At 37.8% G+C, this 24646-nt stretch overlaps 1 protein-coding gene across 1 annotated transcript in view; it reads left to right on the top strand.

Moving 5' to 3' along the window:
- Positions 1-19722, top strand: part of glis1 (GLIS family zinc finger 1) — a 31692-nt gene extending 11970 nt beyond the window's left edge. Inside the window, exons 3-9 of the mRNA XM_031900959.1 lie at positions 7957-8118; positions 12206-12316; positions 13037-13178; positions 13950-14076; positions 15880-16058; positions 17107-17202; positions 19290-19722. Coding sequence (XP_031756819.1) covers positions 7957-8118; positions 12206-12316; positions 13037-13178; positions 13950-14076; positions 15880-16058; positions 17107-17202; positions 19290-19426 — 954 coding nt within the window. The 3' untranslated portion in view covers positions 19427-19722. The remainder of the gene's footprint in view (positions 1-7956; positions 8119-12205; positions 12317-13036; positions 13179-13949; positions 14077-15879; positions 16059-17106; positions 17203-19289) is intronic.
- The last annotated feature ends 4924 nt before the right edge of the window (positions 19723-24646 follow it).

The raw sequence follows: 24646 nt of genomic DNA, 5'->3' as shown, positions 1-24646 counted from the left end.
TAGCCAGATTGTGCAGTACAGCACACGCAGCCACAATTTGGGCAAATTTAGAGGGTCTGTACATCAAGCTGCCTCCCAACTTATCCAGGCAGTGGAAGCGCCTTTTAACCACTCCAAATGTTCTCTCAATCACAGACCGCGCTCTCATGTGTGCTTCATTAAAAGCACATTCAGCCCGTGTACGCGGCCTGTGAATGGGGGTGATCAGCCACCTAGAGCACGGGTAGCCAGCATCTCCTGAAATAAAATAAGATGGTGCAAACAAATAAGCTGCTTCCAGTCCAGTCGCCCTTTTGCAACAGATGTGACAGTGTGAGACTGATAGCTGACACTACAAGTAGCTTATTTGACTCTCCCACTGGCAAAAGATGCCACTTTTCGAATTGCAAAACAAGCTTATGGCAGGCAGGGCCTAGTTTGACAGTGGGAGACAGAAAGCAAATGTGGGAAAGTTGTGCTAGACATGACACAAATACTTACCTAACAGCCACCCGTGAGGCATTTGTCCAGTTTGAAAAGCATCATATAGCCTGGACTGCCTTAAGATGTAAACATTGTGAGAGGAGCCAGGGAAGCCAGACACAATGCTCATGATGTTCATACGTGCATCACACACCACTTGTATATTCAGGGAGTGGTAGCTCTTCCTGTTGTGGAAAATATGCTCCCTGTCTTGGGGGGGTTTAACACTATTTTGGGGAAATGAGATTCCCAGACACCAAGTGGATGGCATCCAGGACCAGGCCAAAGCACCGTGAAAAGGTAGACTGTGACACCCCCCCATAGACCACTCCAACGGATGGCATGCCAGGAACAGCGTGGCTTCTGCGTGACAGTTGCTGCAGGTAAGGCTCCAGTACCTCATACAGGCTGTATATTGCAGCTCTATTTAGCCTGTAGCGCCTATTTATCCTCAGTTAAGCCCTCTAGAGTGGACCTTTCCCTGAAAAGCTGAGGACGCATCACTCTAGAACGTTCATGGACTTGCTGATCCTCCTCCAAATCAAACAAAAATCCCATTGCAAACTCCAAAAATCGCAATGTGCTCTGACTAACGCCTCCCCCAATTAGGTGTTAATAATACACACAGATTAGCGCACTAATTAGCACGTTTAACGCTTCATGTGCTTTTGTGAATCATGTGTTAGTATTCTTTTCATTCGATAATTACCGCAATGCGTTAAAAATTTTTTAACACATGCGATATGTGGATTATCGCATGCGAAATGACTTTAATGAATCGGTACTTATTTATTGCATGCTTTTCAATGCAAGAAAACATGCGATAGACGTTATCAACCTTTAGTGAATTGGCCCCAAAGAGTTACCTTAATTGTAAACTGCCCTTTCAAGGTCTGCTTTCAGATTTTGGATGAACTCTTATTTGTTATCTCACATTTATAGCAGAGTGACTGTAAGGACTGTGATGTATACAGGGATATGTAAAGAGTTAACCCTCACTGATGTCGGTAATCCCTTGTGAAAATGTTCTTTGCCCTGTGAGAAGGATGTGTTGCTGTTTGCCATGGGGTGTTATGGAAAATCCTTAGTATAAAAAGGGAAGAGCTGACATTCTTTTTTTTTGGACTCTACTCTATGGAGGGGGCGGCTGTTGATCAAGAGCCTGAGGCAGGAGGTCACAGCACACAATAGGAAGGGACACTAAAGTGGAGCACACTTCAGAGGGAGTCAGGAAAAGGGACCCTGTCACTAAGGGTTGGTAGTGAGTGATAGCAACTGTAAGGGTCACTGTCAATATTGCAATTAATCTCTACCATAAAATAGACAGTGTAAGCGAGAATGACCAGTCCTACACTTCCCCGAGCAGAGACAGTTCAGGGTTAGTTCCAAATGCCACATATTCAGGGTGTATAGACTCAAGTAAAATATATTCCCTTTGAGACACAAAACCTAATATTAAAGGTAGTTGGGCCTGAGTAGTATAAAATGGTAAATTGCATCATTGGATCTATTCAGTCTCACATGGGGCAAGATGTAGAGTGTGTATAAATAAGTAATCAAGAGAATTGTTTTGTCTTATAAATATGCATTAATGACCAGTACTACATTTCCAATTAACTGCATCTATGTTGAATAATGTACAGCCCAGTCTAGTAGGGATATACTGTGAAATTGTGTTTAGGACAGGGTTAAAAATCTCAAACAAATCTCAGCAGTGCAGGAATAGGTAATCCATCTTATAAATATTTACATCTGAGAATTACTCATAAATCAGTTTCTGGACTGATGGTTCGTTAGCTCTAATTTTTGGAAACTCCTGTGTAATCAGCCATTCTGTAAAGATCTCATTCTTGGAAACTCAATGTCACATATTGAGGGCAACTCATAGTGGCAAGCCCATGTTGTTCAATCCCAGATCCAGATGTCACCAAAGTTGAGTGGCCCGGCTGTGCACAGAACAGGGAAAATAATCTTAAAACGTCAGGAACAGAAATAAAACTGAACAAATTCTGCATGATGTAGTCCTGAATAGGATCTTTGTTTGCCAATGATGTAATATACACACGCTCTAGCTCTCTATCTTAGATTTGTAATAGCCAAAGCCACACTACTTAATCAAAACATGGACTTGTGGCAGAAGTCATAATTAGCTTCTTGATTATGAGTTGTGTTAGTTTAATATTGTGCCTAGATTAATTAAAGGATCTGCTGGATATATTTCCCTATAGCATATCACTAGGGTTCCAAAAACAGGGAGACTAATTACTGACCCTTTTAAGGCCAAGTGATCATTAAGGCATAAATGTAGGTTTTCTGACACTATCACTATTGTATATACAAGATTAGAATAAATATTTCTATTACTGGCATGGTTTCTGCTTATCTTCTAAAATGCCAAATGCTATAATTATTCAGAGAACATACTTATAAATCATCACAACTGTAATACTCATGTTGAACAGTCATAGGGGCACATTTACTAACCCACGAACGGGCCGAATGCGTCCGATTGCGTTTTTTTCGTAATGATCGGTAATTTTGTGATTTTTTTCGTATTTTTTGCGATTTTTTCGGCGTCTTTACGATTTTTGCGAAAAAACGCGAGTTTTTTGTAGCCATTACGAAAGTTACGCAAAGTCGCGATTTTTTCGTAGTGTTAAAACTTGCGCAAAACGTCGCGCCTTTTAAGTTTTAACGCTACGAAAAAGGCGCGACTTTGTGCGCAAGTGTTAACGCTACGAAAAAATCGCGACTTTGCGCAACTTTCGTAATGGCTACGAAAAACTCGCGTTTTTTCCGCAAAAATCGTAAAGACGCCGAAAAAAATCGCAAAAAATACGAAAAAGTCGCAAAATGTTCGTTTCCAATCGGAATTTTTCCAATTCGGATTCAAAATCGTGTCTTAGTAAATCAGCCCCATAGTGTACAATAAGGTGCTCCATGCCTACGTCTCATAGTGGCCACAGCTATAGATATTTTATAGAGCTCAATCAGTTTCCTAGGGATTCTATGGGCTTACGTGCCTCTCTGCCTGCCTCTTTATGCAGGCAGCACTAAGATTCACTAAGCACTAAGATTCAAACAGCAGTCCGCAGGTCCCTGCACTCAGAAACAGAGCACAGAGGCCTGCGGCTATTCCCACCATCCCCCACGCAGTGTGGGTAGTGCAAACAATATGGTCAGTGTACAAAGTTGTTGGAATTTCTAGTAATCGCTTGTTAGGAAAATACGAGCAACTTGTCGCTGGAACTCGCGTCTTAAAAATCGCAGTGACTAAATCTCCACGTGGGACATTAACCTTAATTTAATTCACTTCACTAATATTCACTATAAGGAGAACTAAGTGTGACAAAGAAATAGTTAAAATCAGTGCTGTCCAACTGGCGGCCCGCGACCCCCCTCTGTGTGCTCCCCCCGTCTGGCTGATTTGATGGCTTACCTGTGTGTTAACTTTAAATGGTATCAGTACTGAGATTAACACCTCAAATTCAGGCTGTAATCCCCCTGTATTGTTTAAACATGTAATCCCCTGTACTGTTCACACCTTTTCATCTCTGCATTGTTCACCCACTGCATTGTTCACATCTCAGGTCCAGGCTGTAATCATCCATATTGTTCACCTGTTCACACCTCAGGAAGACTGTAGAAGCAGTGCCAGCATTGTATTTCTGTATGTACTGCCTGGCCTATGCTGCCTGTGTGTATGGCACACACAGGCAGCATAGGGGCAGGCAGAGTATAGGCAGAGTATGGCACACACAGACAGCATAGGGCAGGCAGAATATGGCACACACAGGCAGGGTAGGGCAGGCGGAGTATGACACACACAGGCAGGGTAGGGCAGGGAGAGTATGGCACACACAGGCAGGGTAGGGCAGGTGGAATATGGCACACACAGGCAGGGTAGGGCAGGGAGAGTATGGCACACGCAGGCAGGGTAGGGCAGGAAGAGTATGGCACACACAGGAAGCATAAGGCAGACAGAGCTCTTTGCTTCAGAAAGACTACTATAGTTTAAATAAACAAGTTGCTGTGTAGCCACGGGGGCAGCCTTTTAAACTGGAAGAAAGGAGAAAAGGCACAGGTTACATAACAGATAATAAATAAGCTCTGTAGAATATAATGGGGGTTTATCTGTTATCTGCTATGTAACCTGTGTATTTTCTCCTTTTTTTCCAGCTTAAATGGCTGTCCCCATGGCCACACAGCAGCTAATTTATATAAACTATAGTAGTCAGAACTTTTACCAGTGTAGCGCAACAGTACATTATATTGTAATTGATTTTATACACTTTGGGGTTTTTTTGTGTTACTGTTCCTTTAATAGCACAGACACAGCCTAATTATTTGGAGCCATTTACCCAAACTTGCAGACTGTCACTTGTGTAATTATGGGGGAGGGATCAGTACCACATATACCCATAACTTAAATACACATAACCACATATACTCGGGTGCAGCCAATCATAAGTGAAAAGTATTCTCGTAACTGTACTCGTGTAATAGGAAAAAGTGCAGGCAAATGTTTCTCTTGTTTTAATTAATTTACAACCTAATATTGATTTAGCTATTTCAAAGCAAAAAGAAAACATGCATAATATAAAAGCTTTCCTAAAACAGAATGTATTCACATGCCTCATGCTACAAACATAGCACTGCCTTTAAACAAAAAATCACATGAATTATGGGTGGAGACATGCTAGTGGCTTCTTAATGTCCCTGTGATCATTCCAAACTTGCAGAATGTCACTTTTGTAATTATGGAGGGGGGAAATCAGTGCCACATATGCCCATATCTGGAATACACATAACAAAATATACTTGGGTGCAGACAATCATAACGGAAGGGTATTCTCATAACTGTACTCACATAATAGCTGAATCACCCAAAGGTTGCATATTATAGAAAGCATGTGCATGCCATTGTTTTGTGTGAGGTTGATCATTTTAACAATAATTACTTTAGATGTTTCCTTTTTTGGATTTTGGATTATTTTTTATACTGGCAAATTCTCAAGTACACTAATGCGTTTAATTAAAATTCTAATAATATATAAAGCTGCCTGCATCAGTCTGTAGTTAATGTTCTTGTGTGCTGTGCCTGTTTTGGTTTTGCATAAATACCGCCATATCTCTGATATCTTAAAATCTGTTATAAAATCTGTGTTTCCACTATTGTCATTATCTGAAGCAAATCTAAGGGCTCATTTATTACCACAAGTGCAAGTCCTCCATTTTTATTTATATTTGCTTGAAACAATCCATGGGGTACAGACAAAATACTTTGACAGTAAAGAGGCATTGTGTATGGCTCCTGCACCCTTTTCACATATTAAAACCTATAATCAACTGGACTGCCATTAAGGTGTTGGATGCCCCCATCAACCTGTGGAATTGTTGCTGTCCAATATATATGTCTTACATTTAACTATTACTTTCTGGCGTGGATCGCATGCTGCCACCAGCTACGAAACTGTAAGAACTGCAGGTGTAAACATTACTATTGGATGTTGCTTCAGCCATTTACATGAACAATAATTATATAGTGTCTTGCCCAGAGGGCACAAGAAGAACACCAAAAAAATTGCCAGAAATGGAAAATGAGTAGCAGCCTTTGGGAAGAAAAACTAGAAGACTAATTCGTCTCAGACATATGCTTGGTAGAAACATCTTTAGCTGATTTATGTAAAAATGCTGTGATACAGAGCGGTACAAAGCAACTTAACAAGCTACATTAGATTGTTCATGATCATTTAAGAAAGATTTAAACCCATTTAGCGGTATGCAAAAGTTTATAATGAGACAGCCTGTCTTCTATTACACTAATACGATGGCACTTTGTACAAGTAATCTGCAAACTTTCTGCTAAAGAACCATGTTTGGTTGCACAGAGTACAGACTGAGGAATGCAGAGCAAGTGTAATGTTGTATTCAGGGAGGAAGTTTTGCACTATAGAAGACCAGCACAACACCTAGGATGTATATATAGGACATATAGTATATATATAGAACAAGATGCAAAAGTGCACAAAAACAGCAATGTGTGCCTATTTTTAGCAAACTCGATCACAGGGGCACTTAGTTAATGACCCCCTAGTGAGTATTTATTTGCCTTGTGTGAGTTGGTGCTGTCATGCTGTTACTTGTTAATGGAAAATTATACCCCCAAACAATGTAGGTCTCTATAAAAATATATTGCATAAACAAGCTCATCTAAATAAACCATTTTCATAAAAATATACTTTTTTAGTAGTATGTGCTATTGGGTAATCCTAAATAGATTAAGGGCCACCTCCTAGGATCATAGGATTCACAGCGCACACAAACAAGCCAAGGCACACATACATGCTAGGCCACATCAGCCAAATAATGGACAGAGTTCTGCCTTTTGCTTCCACCCTTTTTCCTGTTGCAGTTAGAGCTGCATTATTTCTGGTCATGTGATCTCTGAGGGAGCACACAGCCAATCTCTAAATGGCGGATCAAGGGAAAGGATGTAAAAGAACAATATTTACTGATATATATATTCCAGCTTGGTAAGATTCTTTAACAGGTCGCTTAACATAATATAAACAACATAATATGCAGTAAACAGTGCTCACAGTTTGCCAGCTTGCAATAGAGAGTAGAATGAATACAGGGCTAGAGGTCAGATTAGAGGAAACAATTTTTCTTCTAAAGCAACAAATTTCAGAGACCAAATTCTTGTTATCCAAAAAAAAACCCAGATTCTTCTCAATTAAGGATCCCCCCAAAACACTACCATTTAGTATATAGCTCGCATTTATATTATTAACTTTGCATAACTTTGCACTTTTCAACACTGAACCTCATTTTCCATTTTGCCCAGCTTTCCAGTTTTAACAAATCGCTCTGCAAAGCGGCAGCATCCTGCATGGAACTTATAGTTTTGCACAATTTAGTATCATCTGGAAAAATAGAAACAGTACTCTCTATGCCCACCTACAGGTCATTAATAAAGAAGTTAAAAAACAAAGGACCAAGGACTGACCCCTGCGGTACTCCACTAAGAACTCTGGTCAATTAGAAAATATTCCATTTACCACCACTCTCTGTAATCTATCCTTCAGCCAGTTCTTTATCCAAGTACAAATATTATGTTCTAGGCCAATTTTCCTCAATTGTATCATTCACTTTCTGTGAGGTACTGTATCAAATGCTTTAGCAAAGTCCAAGTAAATGACATACACTGCCATCCCAGCATCGAGGTTCCTGTTTACCTTCTCATAAATTAGTCTTGCACAAACCCATAGTATTGTGATTTGCAATGTATTTAAGTATCCTATGCCTTATTAGCCCTTCCAAAAGCTTTCCTACCACTGATGTCAGACTAACACTAATGACTCCTGGTTTGCTCAAGCAAGAGTATATATATGCGCTTATATTTTTTTGTTGAATTCATAAGTTATCAGTATGAAATATAGTGTTATGTGGAAGTTACAAACTGAAATTACTCACTTCATTTAATTCCAGTTTGAAGGATGCAACAAAGCATTTTCTAGGCTCGAAAACCTGAAGATTCATCTGCGGAGCCACACAGGGGAGAGGCCATATCTATGCCAATACCCAGGGTGCCAGAAATCCTTCAGTAACTCCAGTGACAGAGCCAAGCACCAAAGAACCCACCAGGACACAGTAAGAGAAGTGTTGGGCACTGGGAGAGGAATAAGAACAGAGGCTAAAATATGACTCTATACATAGAGAGTGAAGCAAACAATTATAATGTGGTTACATTTTCCCTTCCATTTGGTGTGACATGTTAGTAGTTATTTTATCTCCCATTGCCTCAGATGTCACAAATTCTGATTGTATTCTATAAGGTTAGCGTGCTTGACTGTCATTGGGAGGGACACCAGCTAGTGCTAAGCTAAAATACTGGCATCTTTTCAAATTTATTGGTGTGTAAAATGCAATGTAGTTGTAGATCTACTGCAGTACAAAAGCCAGACACTGCAGATTGCTTATGCTAAGCAAGTTATCAAATATTGGTGGTGTATAAGAAAATAATCATTTCAACCCAAATAGACAACTGTACTATTTCCTGCAATATAATTTATATACAAAATTAATCAGTTAACATGATCTTGATTTATTTTTATCCAGAAGACACACAAAATAATTAGATAATTTTTAATGGGTTAAGCTCTCACTATCTCTCCAGCAATAGGCAACTGGCAGTCTGACACCATCATGCAAGGCAATGCAATTTTCTATCCTCTTGTAAGAAACCAACAGAATGAAATATTAAAGAGCTGATTTATCAAAGTCCGAATTTCATATAATTTAAAGTACGATTGGCAAAAAATTGGATTAAATACGATAATTTCGGATGTGGTATGTGGTACGATCTGAAAGTTATGAAATTTTCATATCCGAACAATCATAAATGGCGCGAAAACCTTTCTGACTTTGAACCTTAAGTGCATGATTTTGAAAAGAAAGTCACGATACAGAAGCTTGAATGAATCCGAAACTTTCATTGTCGTTGCGACCAATACGATTTTGTTGCACAAATTGGCGCAAAGCACAAAAAAGCTGCAGAAATTAATGAAAATTTAGTGGAAAATACGCAAAGTGTTATAAATCAGAAAAATACAAATTTTTCCAATTCGGACCCATTCGTGCATTGATAAATCTGCCCCTTAGTCATCGCAGGTGGATGAATCAGCTGTATGTGGCCAAGCGCAATGATGTCACTGTTGACATGCTAGCTAGGTGATCTATTGTCAGACATACATGCTTATATTAAAGGAAGATATTAAAGAAAGATAGATTCATTTGGATTCAGAACTTGACACTTGTAAAAGTAACACTGGTTACTGTTTGGCATGCATATGATGGCATTCTATGGTGACAATGACAGTATTAAAATAGGCAAATGGTTTTATATAGTATACCTGTTTATATTGTCATTTGTCTACTTTTTCTGACTATATACTAATTTGAACCTGTCTTTTCCTCTTTCTTCTCTTCCTCTGACATGTAAACTCTACTTCAGTCAGGTAAAGTAAAATACTTCTCATCTAAGTTCTTTTAGTGAACACTATACCATGTGTCAATAAACACAGGGCTTGAAAATGACTATGATACTAATTGGGGGATTAATAGAACTTTTTAAGGAAAAGTATGTACAGTGTGTAAAATTATGGCTGCAAACAATTTTACCTTTGCCAATTTTTAGCTTTTTTGAACCCAGAATATATTCTTAGCAATCAGTAACTGGTTTACCATTTGGTAACAGAAGAAAGGCTGCAAATACTGAAAAGTAATAACACCGCCTTTAAAGAAGCCTTAAAAATGCATTATGCACATTAAATAATCACAGTATATTAACTGTAGAAGAATATTACCTGTGTATTTGTGCTATTTTCTTGCTTATGTTTTTTAGTAAATTTGACGGTAAGCCAGTTTTTTAAGCTAATACAGTCAGGGCCTCCTGACCCTTCTGTGTACATTTTACTAACTTCATTACTACTTTTTCTCTCTGCCAGTTTGGTGTATTTCTCTCATTCTCTCTCTCTCTCTCTCTATATATATATATATATATCTATATATATATAAAACATCGTATAAAACTGTACTTACATATTATTGCAAAGTGTAAATAGTGGTAATTTGTTGATCTAGCAATTAGCTTACACAAAAGGAGTGCAAACTACAGACTGGTGTATATAAGATGATTATGACAGAATTGTTTTAACAGTGTCCTGGATTGAATTTCACATAATAAATCTTATAAATTTAAGGTATTGTTTTTCGAACAAGTTTACCACATTAATAAGCAAGCGAGCCGTTGTTATGCAAGTTTATTCGATTTAGAAAACCAAAATCAAATTCACAAGTTTAAAAACTGATAAATAAGCCCATTAGTACTTTAAACACCTGTGCTTATTGGCCCCTTCGGCAAGCTATGCAGACTGGTCCTGGTATGTGTACAATTCATACTTGCACTCTGATCTGAGTACAATAAACGTGCATGATCTCTTCATAATGCTAAATGCACCTTTACTAGTCTGTATACGATTCAAAGGGACCCTGCCTAAAATCTAATGGTGTAAATCTGACAGTTTGTAAGAACAAATTACATTTTATAGAGTGTTAAGATGAGGTGAACCAATTTGACATTTTGTAGAAAAACCTGAGCTAGATTATTTTACTGGGGTATATTAAGCTTTTAATAGTATAGTCTATAACTTGGCTGTTTGCTGTTAATTGGGCAATCATATTATAAAAACAATATGGCCCAATGCATATAATTAGTAGAGACTTTCAAGCTTACAGCATTTTAAAGTTTACTGTATAATTTTTGGAGCAGAATCATATATTTTAAAGGAGAACTAAAGTTTACCTAAAGAAGTAGGCTAGAAATGTTGTACATTATGTTCTGGGCTTCTGTACCAGCACAAGGCATCCACAGCCCTTTAGCAGGGAAGATCTGTGCCCCCAAGATGCCCCAGTAGCTCTGCATCTTCTTTTCTGCTGATTCACTGCTCATGCTCTGTGCTGCTGTCAGTTACCTGAGCTTAGGGGCTGATGCACAATATACTGGATATCATACCTCCCAACAGTCCCGATTTTTGCGGGACAGTCCCTTTTTTGACTGCTCAACCCGCAGTCCCGCATTCTTAGGCTAATGCCAGACGAGGCGTAGGGCGGATATTTTCGGCAAGCAGAAAATCGCTTGCTGAAAATACCGCCCTACGCCTCCTACATGTGCCTGCACCCGAATGAATAGGATACGCTCAGGTGCAGGCACGGCCGAAATACGCATAAAAATGCAAGACTTTCAAACTCTCGTGTTTTTTTATGTGTATTTCCGCTACATGTGTCTGCACCCGAGCGGATTCTATTCATTTTGGTGCAGGCACAAGTAGGAGCCGTAGGACGGAATTTTCGGAAAGTGTTTTTCCGCTTGCCGAAAACATACCCCCTACTCCTCGTCTGGCATTAGCCTTAATGAAAAGTGATTTCCCTTTGATCCCCTGCACTGAAGCTAAAAAAGAAACAAATTTAATTAAAAGTAGCTTTTGGCAGAGAGCCCAGAAATCTTAACGAGCACTGCACTTAGAAACATTGTTTCTAACATTTAATTAAATAAGTGGGCTTTTGGCCCCCCTGCACTAAGATACAATTGTAACTAATAAGCTCTCTGAGGTCTCTGAGACTTGCAGCTTAAAGGGAAATTTCACCTTTTTCAGCAAAACTGTAATAACATATAAAAAAAGACCCCAAAACCCCCATAAATGTGTTCAAACTTTAAATAACCTGCCAAATGTAGTCAAATGGAAGTGGTCAAAAAATTCTCTCATTGTCCCTCATTCCATTTTCAAAATGTTGGGAGGTATGGTATATACATAATATAAAAGTCACAACAAAAGGCTGATAGTAAATAATACAGATTACTACTATATGGCAGCTCTGAAACCAGTGCAATTAACATTAGAAATTAAATCAGCTCGTAGCTTTCCAACAGCTGCTCACAGCACACTGAGCATGTGAGTATTGCAGACACTTTTAGCAGAATCCAGTATGGTGACTCCCTGTGACAACTTTGAAGTACTGGATCATTACTACTATAGAGATACTGAAGTTTTAGGCTGGTGCAGTAAGTTCAGTATATAAAATATGGAGGGGGTAGTTATTTAGTCCATTAAATGTTTATAATCAGTCTTATTTTATAGCTGTAGAATTATATTTGTGTGTTTGGTTCTTAATTGCACAGAAACCATACGCTTGCCAGATTCAGGGGTGTTGCAAACGATACACTGACCCAAGCTCACTCCGAAAACATGTAAAAGCACATACAACTCGGGAGCAGCAATTGCACACTAAGGTAAGAATCTGACAGTTTATTTCTTTTTTTTTTTGGTCAAATTTTTTTTATTGTTTATTGTTTTTAGAACCAAATAAACAAATTAAGCAACAATTTATAGGCCAAGGCATTATATAACAGATTGCAGTTTATATCTAATTGAAAACATAGTAGCTATAGGCTCTGCTCTCTGTAGGGAAGAAAACCCTGATGCTAGTTGATCTAATCAAAGTTATTATTCATACAACTTTCAGTGTTCTGGTTTGTGAATGCCAACAAATTTCTGATGAAGTTTAAAAGAATAGAAGCCACTAGCACTTTTACTAGTAAAATAAAGGCACACCATTACAAACAGTTCACACAGGCAACTAATAACAACAGATACTTATCAGAAAGTTCAATATTCAAGCTATTTTGGGGACTTGGTATTCTCCTATTCACATTGCATTTCTTAAACTCTGTTCTCTCACACTGGCTCCCTGTTCTCCCCCAATTTAATATAGAAAAAAAAAATCGCTGTGCAGGAGAAAACTAATAAGAATGAAAAATAATGTCAACTTAACCTTTGATAGACAGCCTTTTAGTGTCTGAATTGAATGCTTATGTCATGTACGTGTATTGCATATTATAGATATTATAGTAGGCTTAAAATATAATTGTCTGATATTATTCTACACTATTTATAGGTAAATGTCTTATATGGTGTGATTTCTGTTGCTCTATGTTTGTCCTGTGTCTCAGCTGCTTTCCGCCTCTGATCCAGGGAGGGATACAATCAGTGATAATGCTTGCCTGAAGGTGCCACAAGTGTTTGATGGGATATTGGGTAGAAGCATCAGACACAAGCTTCTGAATGGCACTAGATCACAGGAACTGCTCACAGGTATGCACTGGTACATAACAAATATTTCAGCTTTTTGTACTGCTATATCAGAGCTGTCCCACTGGCCAATTGTAGCCACCGAAATAATTTGAATGTATCTGCAGCTGCCATTTTTCTATAAAAATATTGTATGATATCATGATCATGATATACTGTAATCTTGCCCGTATACTTGAGGTGGCCCTCATTCCCCGTGCTTAGCTTTTTCACTAAGCGAAATAGCTCTCCCTGCGCTAAAAGAGTTGAAATTCCGATTTCGGAATTCACCCCTGATAACTTGCCAGGAACTGAGGCGAGTATCTCAACATGCCTCATGGCCTCATGTATCTATCTATCATATATTTATGCAATTTTTTTTTGTGGTAACATCCTGGTACAGACTTATATAATACAGGTATGGGATCTGTTATCCAGAATGCTTGAGATCTACTAAAAATAATTTAAACATTAAATAAACTCAATGATTGCCTCCAATAAGGATTAATTAGATCTTAGTTGAGATCAAGTACAAGGTACTGTTGTATTATTACAGAGAAAAGGGGAATCGTTTTTAAAAATTGTAATTTTTTCATTAAAATAGAGTCTATGGGAGATGGCCTTCTCGTAATTTAGAACTTTCTGGATAATGGGTTTCCAGATAACAGATCCAATACTTGCAATATAAAATATTGGTACACTGTATACGTAGTTAATATTTTATCCACTCTCTCTCTCTCTCTCTCTCTCTCTCTATATATATATATATATATATAATGTATATATATTCCATAGATTTACATAGTAATGGCATACTCAGGCCTGGATTAATGTCCCAAGTGTCTCCAGTTCCCAAACAGTGTGCTCCACTGGAACACCGTAACACATGCTTGTTGGCAAACAAGGAAGGGACTCAAGAAAGGTAAATATCAGTGTTGTGTGATTTATTTTCCACAATATATGTAAAATTCCTTAAAGTGTAATCTATGTGTCTGATTCATTTGGTTAATTTTAGTCTGCTGTTCAAAGATTATGGCCAATATATACAGCAAGTGTGTACAGTACATGGCATGGAGCAATGCCCCTGTTATTAAATAACCCAGCTGTTCACAGGGCTGCCTTCAAAAATTATTTTTTCTCTGGGGCCCCATAAAGGACTGTTGTGACAACTTTATGCATACATAACAGAAATAATGTTTGAATTTTGCTAGAAGTTTTGTTCATGTGCAGTTTTGCAGGAAACTGCATGGGCCATAAAATAGAATCTGGCACCATTCAGTCTAATCATGTCTTGCGAATATATAATGGATCAGTAGGAGTAGGTCATGTTTTTACATGCCTTGAACAAGATAACAATGGGGTAATATCATCATCAGGTTAATCTGCTGGTTCACTATCTACAGATCAATGTGTGAGTAGAAGTTTAACAGTTTATATCTTTTTCTCTCTCTCTCTCTCTCTCTCTCTCTCTCTATATATATATAGTATCTGCAGCCTAAATGAGCAAATATGTTTTCCATCCCCCAATGATTTGCAAACACTTTAAATATTTTACCAAAATTATCTAATTTACTTGCAAATATTCAGACAGGATATGACTAGATAACGATGGTGTTTACTCTGCAGTGAATAGTGGGGGCAGAGTGGTCATTTTTTTTTATATATTATGCAGGTTCTACATACCAGATGTATACAGAGAAACTGCTCTTTACAAAATAAAATTAAAACATAAAATCTTAGAGAATTTAAGACCCTACAATGTTTTGCAAATTCTATAGGCCGAAGTTCTACCTTAAACTTTTTCTACTGGAGAATTGTGCTATGTTTTTTCTCAGTCCTGTACTGCAGCAGCTGTTCCAGCTGGCAGTGCACCCCTCGAACTTTGGTCCAGGGGCTTCAGACTTCTACGGTTCAAGCCCTACATTCTTGTAATAGTCGCTGTGCTCAAAAAGGAACTCTGGATTTTCTGTTATAGCTAGGCTGCTCATTCTCATCATGCATGGATTATGTAGCAGAAAATGTTAATATATACAGCCTTCTCAACAGCATTCTTCAGCATTACCATTACTGGTGTTAGGTACATTGTGGCTAGGATTGCCCCAAATCCATTTAGAGGTGAGAATTGTGAGGTTGTCCCAATGGGATGTTTGACTTGGGCCCCCCCAGTGCCTTAAATAATACCTAACTATAGGCAACTAGAAAATATCAACGACAAATAATAATTCCCCTAAATTTCCCAGGCTTCCTTAAGCCTGGGAGATTTTCCCTAACGCTTCCCCAGGCCCATAGTGTGACCTACTCAAAATTCCTCAATTTACTTGTGGGGGCTTCTATTGACATTTGGGCTTTCTTGCCAACATCCCTTAAGTAACCTATAACCCAGAAGATAAGGGCCCTGCTTAGCACAATGTTAAAGATAATAACAACTTGTGAATATGCATCTCCATTAGTAAGCAAGAAGCTGCTGAATAACTGAACATACCCCCACTATAAAGAATATATAAGGAATATTAGCGACCATATATTGTTTTATTGCTTTATGCAGGTCATTGAACCTTACTACTTGCTAACATTATTTTAGTGATTAAACTGCAAACTATACTCATTTTAAATGGACATTAGGGATGCAGGAGATTTGCATATTGCCAATGATTATATAACATAATTATTATTAATATTATTAATTATAATTGTATTAATAATTCATATCTGTCCTTTTACACAGCAAAATGTCATCACTTATCATTCAACACCATGCCAGCCACATGAGATCTCCAGCCCCCTTCATAATGTTGCATAGAGGATCCTCCCCCAACTCCCACAGCAAATTACCTTCGGGGGAACAGTGTTCAACAGAAAAACCTTTCCCTCCCTTCCGCAGCTCAACTGGCACACACACACAAGGTATTGACTCCATAGTTCTCCTCCTAACACTGGAAATGTTGAAACAAACAACAAGGAAATCCCATATATCTTTAACACTGCACATCAAAACCCTTGCTGAATCCTGTCGCTTTCAACACTGTCCAAACACAGGGAGTGTTTGGACAGTGTTGAAAGCGACAGATACAACTAAAAAGTACTTCAGCTCAGATACAACTAAAACACATATTCAGTCTCATTAACTGCCTTGATTACTGCAACCTACTTCTTGCAGGTGTTCCAACATATCACTATTCACAACTCCAATCTGTTCTAAACTCTGCTGCTAGACTTATTTGTTCATTTATCTCATTGCTTCATATTTCCCGCTCCCCAGTGCATTCATTGGCTCCCAATCACTTCTCTAATAAAATTCAAATTCCTAACAGTCACATTCAAGGCCCTTCTTTTTATCTCAGCTCTGATCTCAAAATACACTCTTTCATGCAACTTATACTCTGCTTTTGACTTTCACATCTCTTCTCCTCTTATCACTTTATCCCATTCCCGACTGCCTTTTTCAGGAACTCTCTGCCTCAAGCCTTTAGACTTTTCCCTTCCCTTCAAACACTCCATAAAGAGCAAGCTAAAGTCATCCTGTTTAGAGAAGCTTATTCAATGCATCAGAAATCAACATATCCAATTGTTTTTATTTCTTATGTTCCCTAACCCCTTTAGAATGTATTTTTATTTTGTAATTTTTAATTCTGTCAAATTATTGTCAGACTCCTGTTTGTTATAAATTGATGTAAAGTGCTGCATATCTTGCTGGCACTATATAAATAAATGATTATGATGATACTACAGGTTTGGGATCTATTATCTGGAATGCTTTGAACCTGAGATTTTTTTAAATGGAATTATTGCTTACAAGGCGCTGTATGGTGAAGGCCTTCCTGTTATTCAGAGCATGCGGTCAATACACATTAATGTGCATGAATTTGAATGAAAATATGAGATCTTTAAATGTATTTAGGTTTTAATAATTTATTGTCATATATGTAGAATCTAACACAGCTCTTTCAAGCAGGTTTCCAAAACACTATGGTGCAGTATTCAGAATATTTTAGGGAAGTGCATTGCCAGAATCCGAACCAGTATAACATGGGGAGCACGCAGTCAGCAGGTAATGACATTTTCTGAAAATTTGCTTTCTGCCATAGCTAATTCTTGCTGTTCTGAATGCAACTTATCATAGTGCAGCAGACTTCTGTCTTGAAAAATAAGTGCTCAGCCACTTTCATGGAATTTTTAATTCTAAAACCCATTCAGAACACAGCAAAGAGGATAGGTAAATCAAGTCCAAACAGTCACAATGAAAGAATTTGGTCTATTTTTAAAAATAAAAGGTAATGTTGTATCCATATCATCAAGCCAAATCAAAAGCTAATATCACCAATGTGATAAGCCCTACATTTCTCCAAACAGCATCATCTGTTGCTATGGACCTATATGGCATTTATATGCTTGTTCAAATAAACATGTTCTAGATATACTTCAAGAGTAATGATAGTTTATATCGTCCTCATAAAATATTTAAAGTCTTAGATGACAGCACATTTAAAAAAATGGGAAACCGTTTCATCCACCAAGAAAAGAGTTCATATAAATGGGTTAGTGTCCATACACCTATATACACATGTACTGTGTTTGCAATTACCACCTCTGTTAATATTATTACCATATTACCATACTTTGCAATGAGTCTTAAAATCAGAATCTTTATTTTATCTATTATTTTATTTGTACATTTTTAAGTAAACTGTACAAAATGGATTTTAGGTTAGCAGGAATTACCAACTGTATACCTATGTACCTGCCACTTGTGGCCCTGTCTCAACTTTCATCCTCTCTGGAGTACTTACTCCTTTTTTCTATTTGTTCCCCTGCCACCTAGAGAGGTTCCTCCTATGTTAACCCCATGTAGATCACTGGTAAAAAAAAGCTGTGTTACTGACAGACTTCTAAAATAAAGAGGTCTAACCTTTATCCAAATGTGTTAAGGAGGCCATACAATTAAAGGACATGTAAACCTCACACACAAAAATCAGTGAACAGCCTCTTTGAAATCTTTCAGTACCTACCCCACTGGTTGTCCAGGGGTTAATAGTAAGGCTGCAACATCCAAGGGGTTAATAGTTGGCTTGTGGGCATGCTCAGTTGTTCTAAGCTCAGATTATTAAACATGCCCTCCAGTCTAGCAGCCAATAAAGAGATGGCATTGCTGGTTCCCATAGAAACTCAGCTCTAGGTGTCTGCTTCAATTTTTCTCTCCTGAGCTCAGCTTTACCTACAGTGCTCAAACAAAGCAGAACTTTTATCAGAGACAGTTCTGCCTGTGTGAGCCTGTATTCTTAAAGAAATGTATGCTATTTGGTTTAGGAAAATGTGATGGTGCTGGCAAGCAGAGGGGATATATGTAGTACAAATGATACCATTTGGGTGGGAGAGACGTGCCCCACTGATATACACTGTAGGCAAATGTAGGCTTTACATGTGCTTTAAAGATCCACTCATTCGGCAACCTTGTCAAATAAGCGGATTTTTCTCTGATATGCCCACCTTGAGTCAACCCAATTGTTTGGCCCTCAGGCGAACGACTGAATCATAATTGCAACTATGTAGGCCAATCAGATTGAATAATGATTGACATGTGGCCGGTTCTTGGAGGTACCCAGTCTTGGAGTGACACATACACAGACTGATAAGCTAGCAACTTGTTTTTTGCCAGCTTTTATCAGTCTGTGTATAGCCACCTTTAGGGAAATGTTGTGTTAATGACTAGAGGGGCTTCATGCCCCTATTTTGCACATTATTCTGAGGCCCAAGGTATAAGCAGTAGGAGGCTTAAGGCAGGAAGGACAGTGCTGAGCTACACCTCCTGGTGCTGCTCTCTGCAAGTAGTGCTAAATTTTTGCTACAACCTCAGGGGGCAAAAAGTGCTAGTAAATGATCACTAAGGAGTGCTCTTGCATTTGTGCCCCCAGGGTTGTAAATGATCCCTCATATCATAACAGAAACAACAAAGTTTTCATATCATTGTTCTACTTTACTGTGTGTGGTTATAATTTACTTGAGATACAGCAGATAAGAATGTATCGAAATATGTATTTTGCACTTATTATTTGCATATAAATATAATGATGTAACTGTGAAGCTAGTTTTGTTTCTGTAATACAGGTTATTTCTCTAAAGAAGCATTTATTTCTACAGCTTATGACATGCAAGCTACACCTGTGCATTCTCTATCTGATGCCAGCCCAAACTGTTCAGAAGAAAGTGAATTTTTCCAAAATGCCACCATTGATCACTGCTTAAGCCAGATTTCTTACATCTATGCGGATGCATAGATTCTTATTGTTACAAGAGAATTTTTCTGTAAACTGAATGCATTGAAGATGCTTTTTATAAGACATTATTATTTTGCAATAAACTGCTGCTTTCACATTTTTTAAATATTAATTTAGCATAAAAGTTTAATATAAATTATGAAAAAGTAAAGATTGTTTGTCATTTTTAAGAGCTTTCTAAACTATAAACCATACTTTTACAGTATTCAATCTCTTTTATCAAGAGCCTGTAACCTGTTATTTAAAAATCTTTGAATTCTTGAAAAAAGCCAATAATAAAGACTTTTCCAGTTGTTAATCCTGTTTTTTTCTTTTTCACACCCTGAATAAATATGCACAATTTCTATTTTACCATAACTTTTTAAATTCAAATGCCACCTAAATCGCAATGCATGGGAGTGGTTTCAATTTAATCGTAATGTATTAGTAAGTTGGAACCAGGAAGTAGGGCTGCTTGCACTGGTCTACTCCTCTGTAAAGCAGGGAACCCCACCTAGTCCCGGTCTTCACCAACGCCCTTTTGGGCCTTTTGTGGTTCTAAATGGAAACCTACTAACTTCAGAGTACAGACGACCAAATATGCAGTACAGGCAGGCATCAGACAAAATAGAGTCAAAACCAGGCTAAAGTCAGAGGCAGGAGGCAAGGAAATGGAAAAGGAATGGAAAAACCTTATACACACACAAAAGCAAGGCTTAGCAGGATTTGAGACAACCAGAAGCAAGCTTGGGCAAAAAGGGAATGAGAGCAGGAGTCCCAAGCTGAACTTGGATTTCTTACTATTGAGTGCTATTCGGATATCTACTGGGAGCTGCTATCTTGATCCCTTCCCATTGTTCTGCTGATTGGCTGCTGGGAGGGGGTGATATCACTCCAACTTGCAGCTCAGCAGTAAAGTATGACTGAAGTTTATCAGAGCACAGGTCACATGGCTGTGGCACCCTGGGAAATGAAGAATATGACTAGCCCTATGTAAAATTTCAAAATTAAATATAAAAAAAATGTTTTTGCACTTTAAAAAATGGATTTCATTGCAGGATTCTGCTGAAGAAGCTCTATTAACTGATGCGTTAAAAAAAAAACAAAAACGTTTTCCCATGACAGTATTCCTTTAATATTATTTCTGTACAGTGGCATAACGATACACCACCAGGTCTTCGCACATCTGCTAGCGCCAGGCACATGATCTTTTGGTGGCTAAAGAGGAAGCAGACCCCGCAGTCTGGGTCCCCCATGACAGGGGTCTGCTTCCTGTAAAGTTACGCAACAGTTTCAGTATAGTTTGACCCCTAAAAATATCCTCTTTTGACATGACAAAAAACAGGCATTTTCTTAACTCACTAATACTCTTGTGCATAAAATTTTTTGCCATTAATACGGGACCGTATTACTGTTTCCTCATTAAAGGAGACATATTGTGTAAAAAACAAGAATGCACCAGTGCATTATAGAAGGAATGTGCTTAAAAAAAGCTGCGTTTCTGTGTTTTTTTTGCAGAAAAATGTGTGAATCTGAGGGAGAATTCTCAAAACTAATGTAAAATCATTGAACACATTAAAGTCAATGGACAATTTTTCTCACCAACTTTTTACACAGCACTGTCCACTGTGGAAAGATAAGATTCATGTTAACTGCCAAGTTTTTTTTACCCACAATGCATTGTTTAGCATTAAAGGAGCTAAAGCTTCTAAAACTAAAGCTTAACTAAAGAAGTAGGCTAGAAATGTTGTACATTATGTTTTTGGTTCTGTACCAGCCCAAGGCAACCACAGCCTCCAAAGATGCCCCAGTAGCTCCCTATCTTGTTTCCTGCTGATTCACTGCACATGCTTCGTGCTGCTGTCAGTTATTGAGTTTAGGGGCCGCCGCACAATATACTGTATATATAGAATATAAATGTGATTAGTAATTAATACAGATAATTACTACATTGCAGCTCTGAAATAGAGCAATTACCATCAGAAATTAATAATTAGCTCTGAAGCATCAGCTTATATGACAGGCCAGTCTAATTTTTTGCTTTATAATTTGAACAACCCCTAAACTTAGCTTCTCAACAGCACCTCAGTGCACACTGAGCATGTGAGTGTCGCAGTCACTTTCCATGATGGTGACCCTCTATGACAAGTTTGAAATCCTGGATCATTGCTGCTATTGAAATGCAGAAACTATAGTCTGGTATAGTCAGTATATAAAATATTGTATCTTATATCATATTCCTTTTTAGGATTTAGTTCTCCTTTAACTCCCAAAAGAAGGCTTACGTGCAATTGTGCCATATGGACACAATACTATCTGACTGAACATCCTGACCTAAATTCTCTCCTTGTACAACCCAGTAAATGTCATATTTAAAAATATCCAGCTTGAACAGTGGTGAGTCTGATGTCTAAGCAGTATGTCACTATAAAAATAGCACAAGCTAAGCAGTTCTAGCTGATCTAAATCAAATTTGTAAAATGATGTGAATAATCTATAATCTTTGTACAATGCTGCAAGGCTATATAATGTAATAAATAATAATACAAATAATACGCGACACAAAACTTAAGAAATTAGAATATGGCCTGTGACCATGAGATTTGGGCCATGTTGTCTGCCGCCATGGAGAAAGATATTGAATGAATATACTGCTTCTCTCACTAACACACACAGCTATGAAGCCATAACTTTTTATACCAACACTCAGAATATTTGCAAAGTTTTCATCTCCTCTCGAACATCTTGAAAGATGTTAAAACATTCATCCATTTTGATCTGACTAAATCTGCCTTTAATTATGGAGTCTATAAAATGTTGAAGCGATTTCAAACCAAAATGCTTTGGGCCAAACAATAAATCTTATTGTTAACCCAGCAATAGCATTCAAATGAGAATAATTGAGTCAATAATTAAAAGTAACGTTAAAATGAAATAAAAGCATGCTAGTTATACAGATGGATCTCATTATAGAGAGACTAAGTAAAGCTTCTTTTTCACATGCAAAGAGTTGGTACGTGCAATATATTTAGAGCTTTCATAGAATGTTTTTCATCTACAAATTATCATCTTATCTATGGTCTTTGGTTTTAATCCAAAATATATTGTCAAAAGCTATAATTATAGCTGGGTTCACAATCATTTACCTTTTAGTGAAGGCCATTTTACAAGAAAACTACAGGCCAAATAAAGTTGTTCTTTATCTTATCATCTCTGCAGGCTGAGAAAAGCAGGTCTGCTCTCTTCTGCAGCTCTGTTTATCTGTACTGAAACTTATAGCTCCCGCCTGATTGCGGGTACACAGAGCAGAGGTTGGCCTGAAAAAGCATTTTCAGGCAGAAAAAACAGGCTGAAAGAAGTGGAGCAAACTCTGTGTGCCCATGGCCTTAGGGTGCTATGGGCTGATAAGCTAGTTAGGAAAATAAGAGCTGGCAATGGAAATGATGATTACTCTAACTGTATTGAGCAGATACAGACATGTCAACTCACAAAGTTTATGTGAGTCACCATACTTTGCCCACCCCTCACATGCAGTAACAGCCCACTGTCCCATTCCCGATAATTTGCATACAATAACTTCTAAAAAACATACGCTGAATCATATTGCAGTTTGCTTAGCATTTCAGCTTCACAATAACAGTAGTGTTTCATCCTAGGAGGCTAGAAACTACTGCAAGCAAAGTGTGTTTTCCCTAAAAATATATACAGGTATGGGATCCTCAACTTGTACAACAGAAGTAACTAACAGTGGGCTGCTGGGAAGCAAGTTGTTTTACTACATTAAATAATACCATGAAACTTTTTACAGTTATACTGATGCGTTGCTATAAAAGTGCGGATAGTCAGTACCACTTCACTTAGCTAATCCAGTGCAGGACCTTTCGCTAACTAGGCATCAGCTGTTACATGTAAAGTTTATGTATTTCTCTCAATTACATTTAGATAATGCAAATCATGTTTTGAAGTCTAAATTATAGCCATAATTAATTATCATAAATTTAACCTATATTTTAAATACAAGGAAACACTTAAGAAGAAACGCTTCTGCTTGTAATTCCTTTCAGCATCATTTAAACTGTCATAATATAAAGTTAGGCCTTAATTGCTTTGGTAATCCCCTGCATAACTGCCAGACTATAACAAACCTACCGGTACATATCCCAGCAACAAGGAAGGTGAGATTCTTTGGGCCTCCATTTCTTACACCACACAATGTACAGAGGCCGAACACTGGAGCAATTCATCATTGTTTACCCACAATCCTTTCTTTTTTCCCAGAATTCCAGGATCTTTGCAACGGCTAATTAGCATCACTAATTAGAATGGCATTTTAATAGCACGAAATAGCACCTGTTTTGATCAACTAGTCATTAAAAGGGTGTGTGATAAATTAGGCTTTTTATATCAGTCTACCCTATGCTACACAAGTCTGATTTGCCAGAATCTCAGTAGTATTATTTCAAGATACATTTTTTAAGATATCCTATACTGGAGCAATGAATTAAATGTATTTTCTTAATGTCACATGGTGTGTGACATCTGCTTATTGGGCTGTGTTGATATCATACTGAACATAAATTACCTGAGACAGCATGTATGTTTTTTTTGTGTATTATGCATGCATTCTAAGCAGTTTTAAATGGGGAAGCAGTACTCCCACTGTGTTATGCCTCTTGCCTCTTTTTTAGTTGTTGTGCCTCTTTTAGTTGCCTGCTTAGGTAGCCATGATCTGCAACCCAAGCATACTCACTGTAAGCTGACCGCTTGAGCTACATGGGCATTGAGCCAGGAGTATGCACAAGATCCCCAGAATGAAGGGAAACCACCTCAGGCAGTCAAAAGTAACCCACAGGCAGGGGCTGAAAACAATGTTTATGCACTATTACCCATGATAAAAAGGAGGAGTAATTAAAGTTTTTCTCAGTAATGCGGTTCTGGGATCCAATGTAATAAGGTTAAATGAAGAGAAACAAACGGGGCATTTTCTTTAACTATACCATGTAACTAATTTCTTCAAACTATTGCAATTTTCTATTTAGATTTACCCGTTGGCACATACTACTACAAAATTATATTTTTATAAACATGGTTTATTTAGATGAAGCAGGGTTTTACATATGAGCTGTTTTATGCAATATATTTTTATAGAGACCTACATTGTTCGAGGGTATCGTTTCCTATTAAAAAGTTATTTAAACAGTATATTCAATATAACTACTATGCCTATTACATTGCAACCTA

This window comes from Xenopus tropicalis, chromosome 4 (assembly GCF_000004195.4).
Source record: "Xenopus tropicalis strain Nigerian chromosome 4, UCB_Xtro_10.0, whole genome shotgun sequence".
In the NCBI taxonomy this organism is placed as follows: domain Eukaryota; kingdom Metazoa; phylum Chordata; class Amphibia; order Anura; family Pipidae; genus Xenopus; species Xenopus tropicalis.
This window is presented reverse-complemented; position numbering and strand designations above follow the sequence as displayed.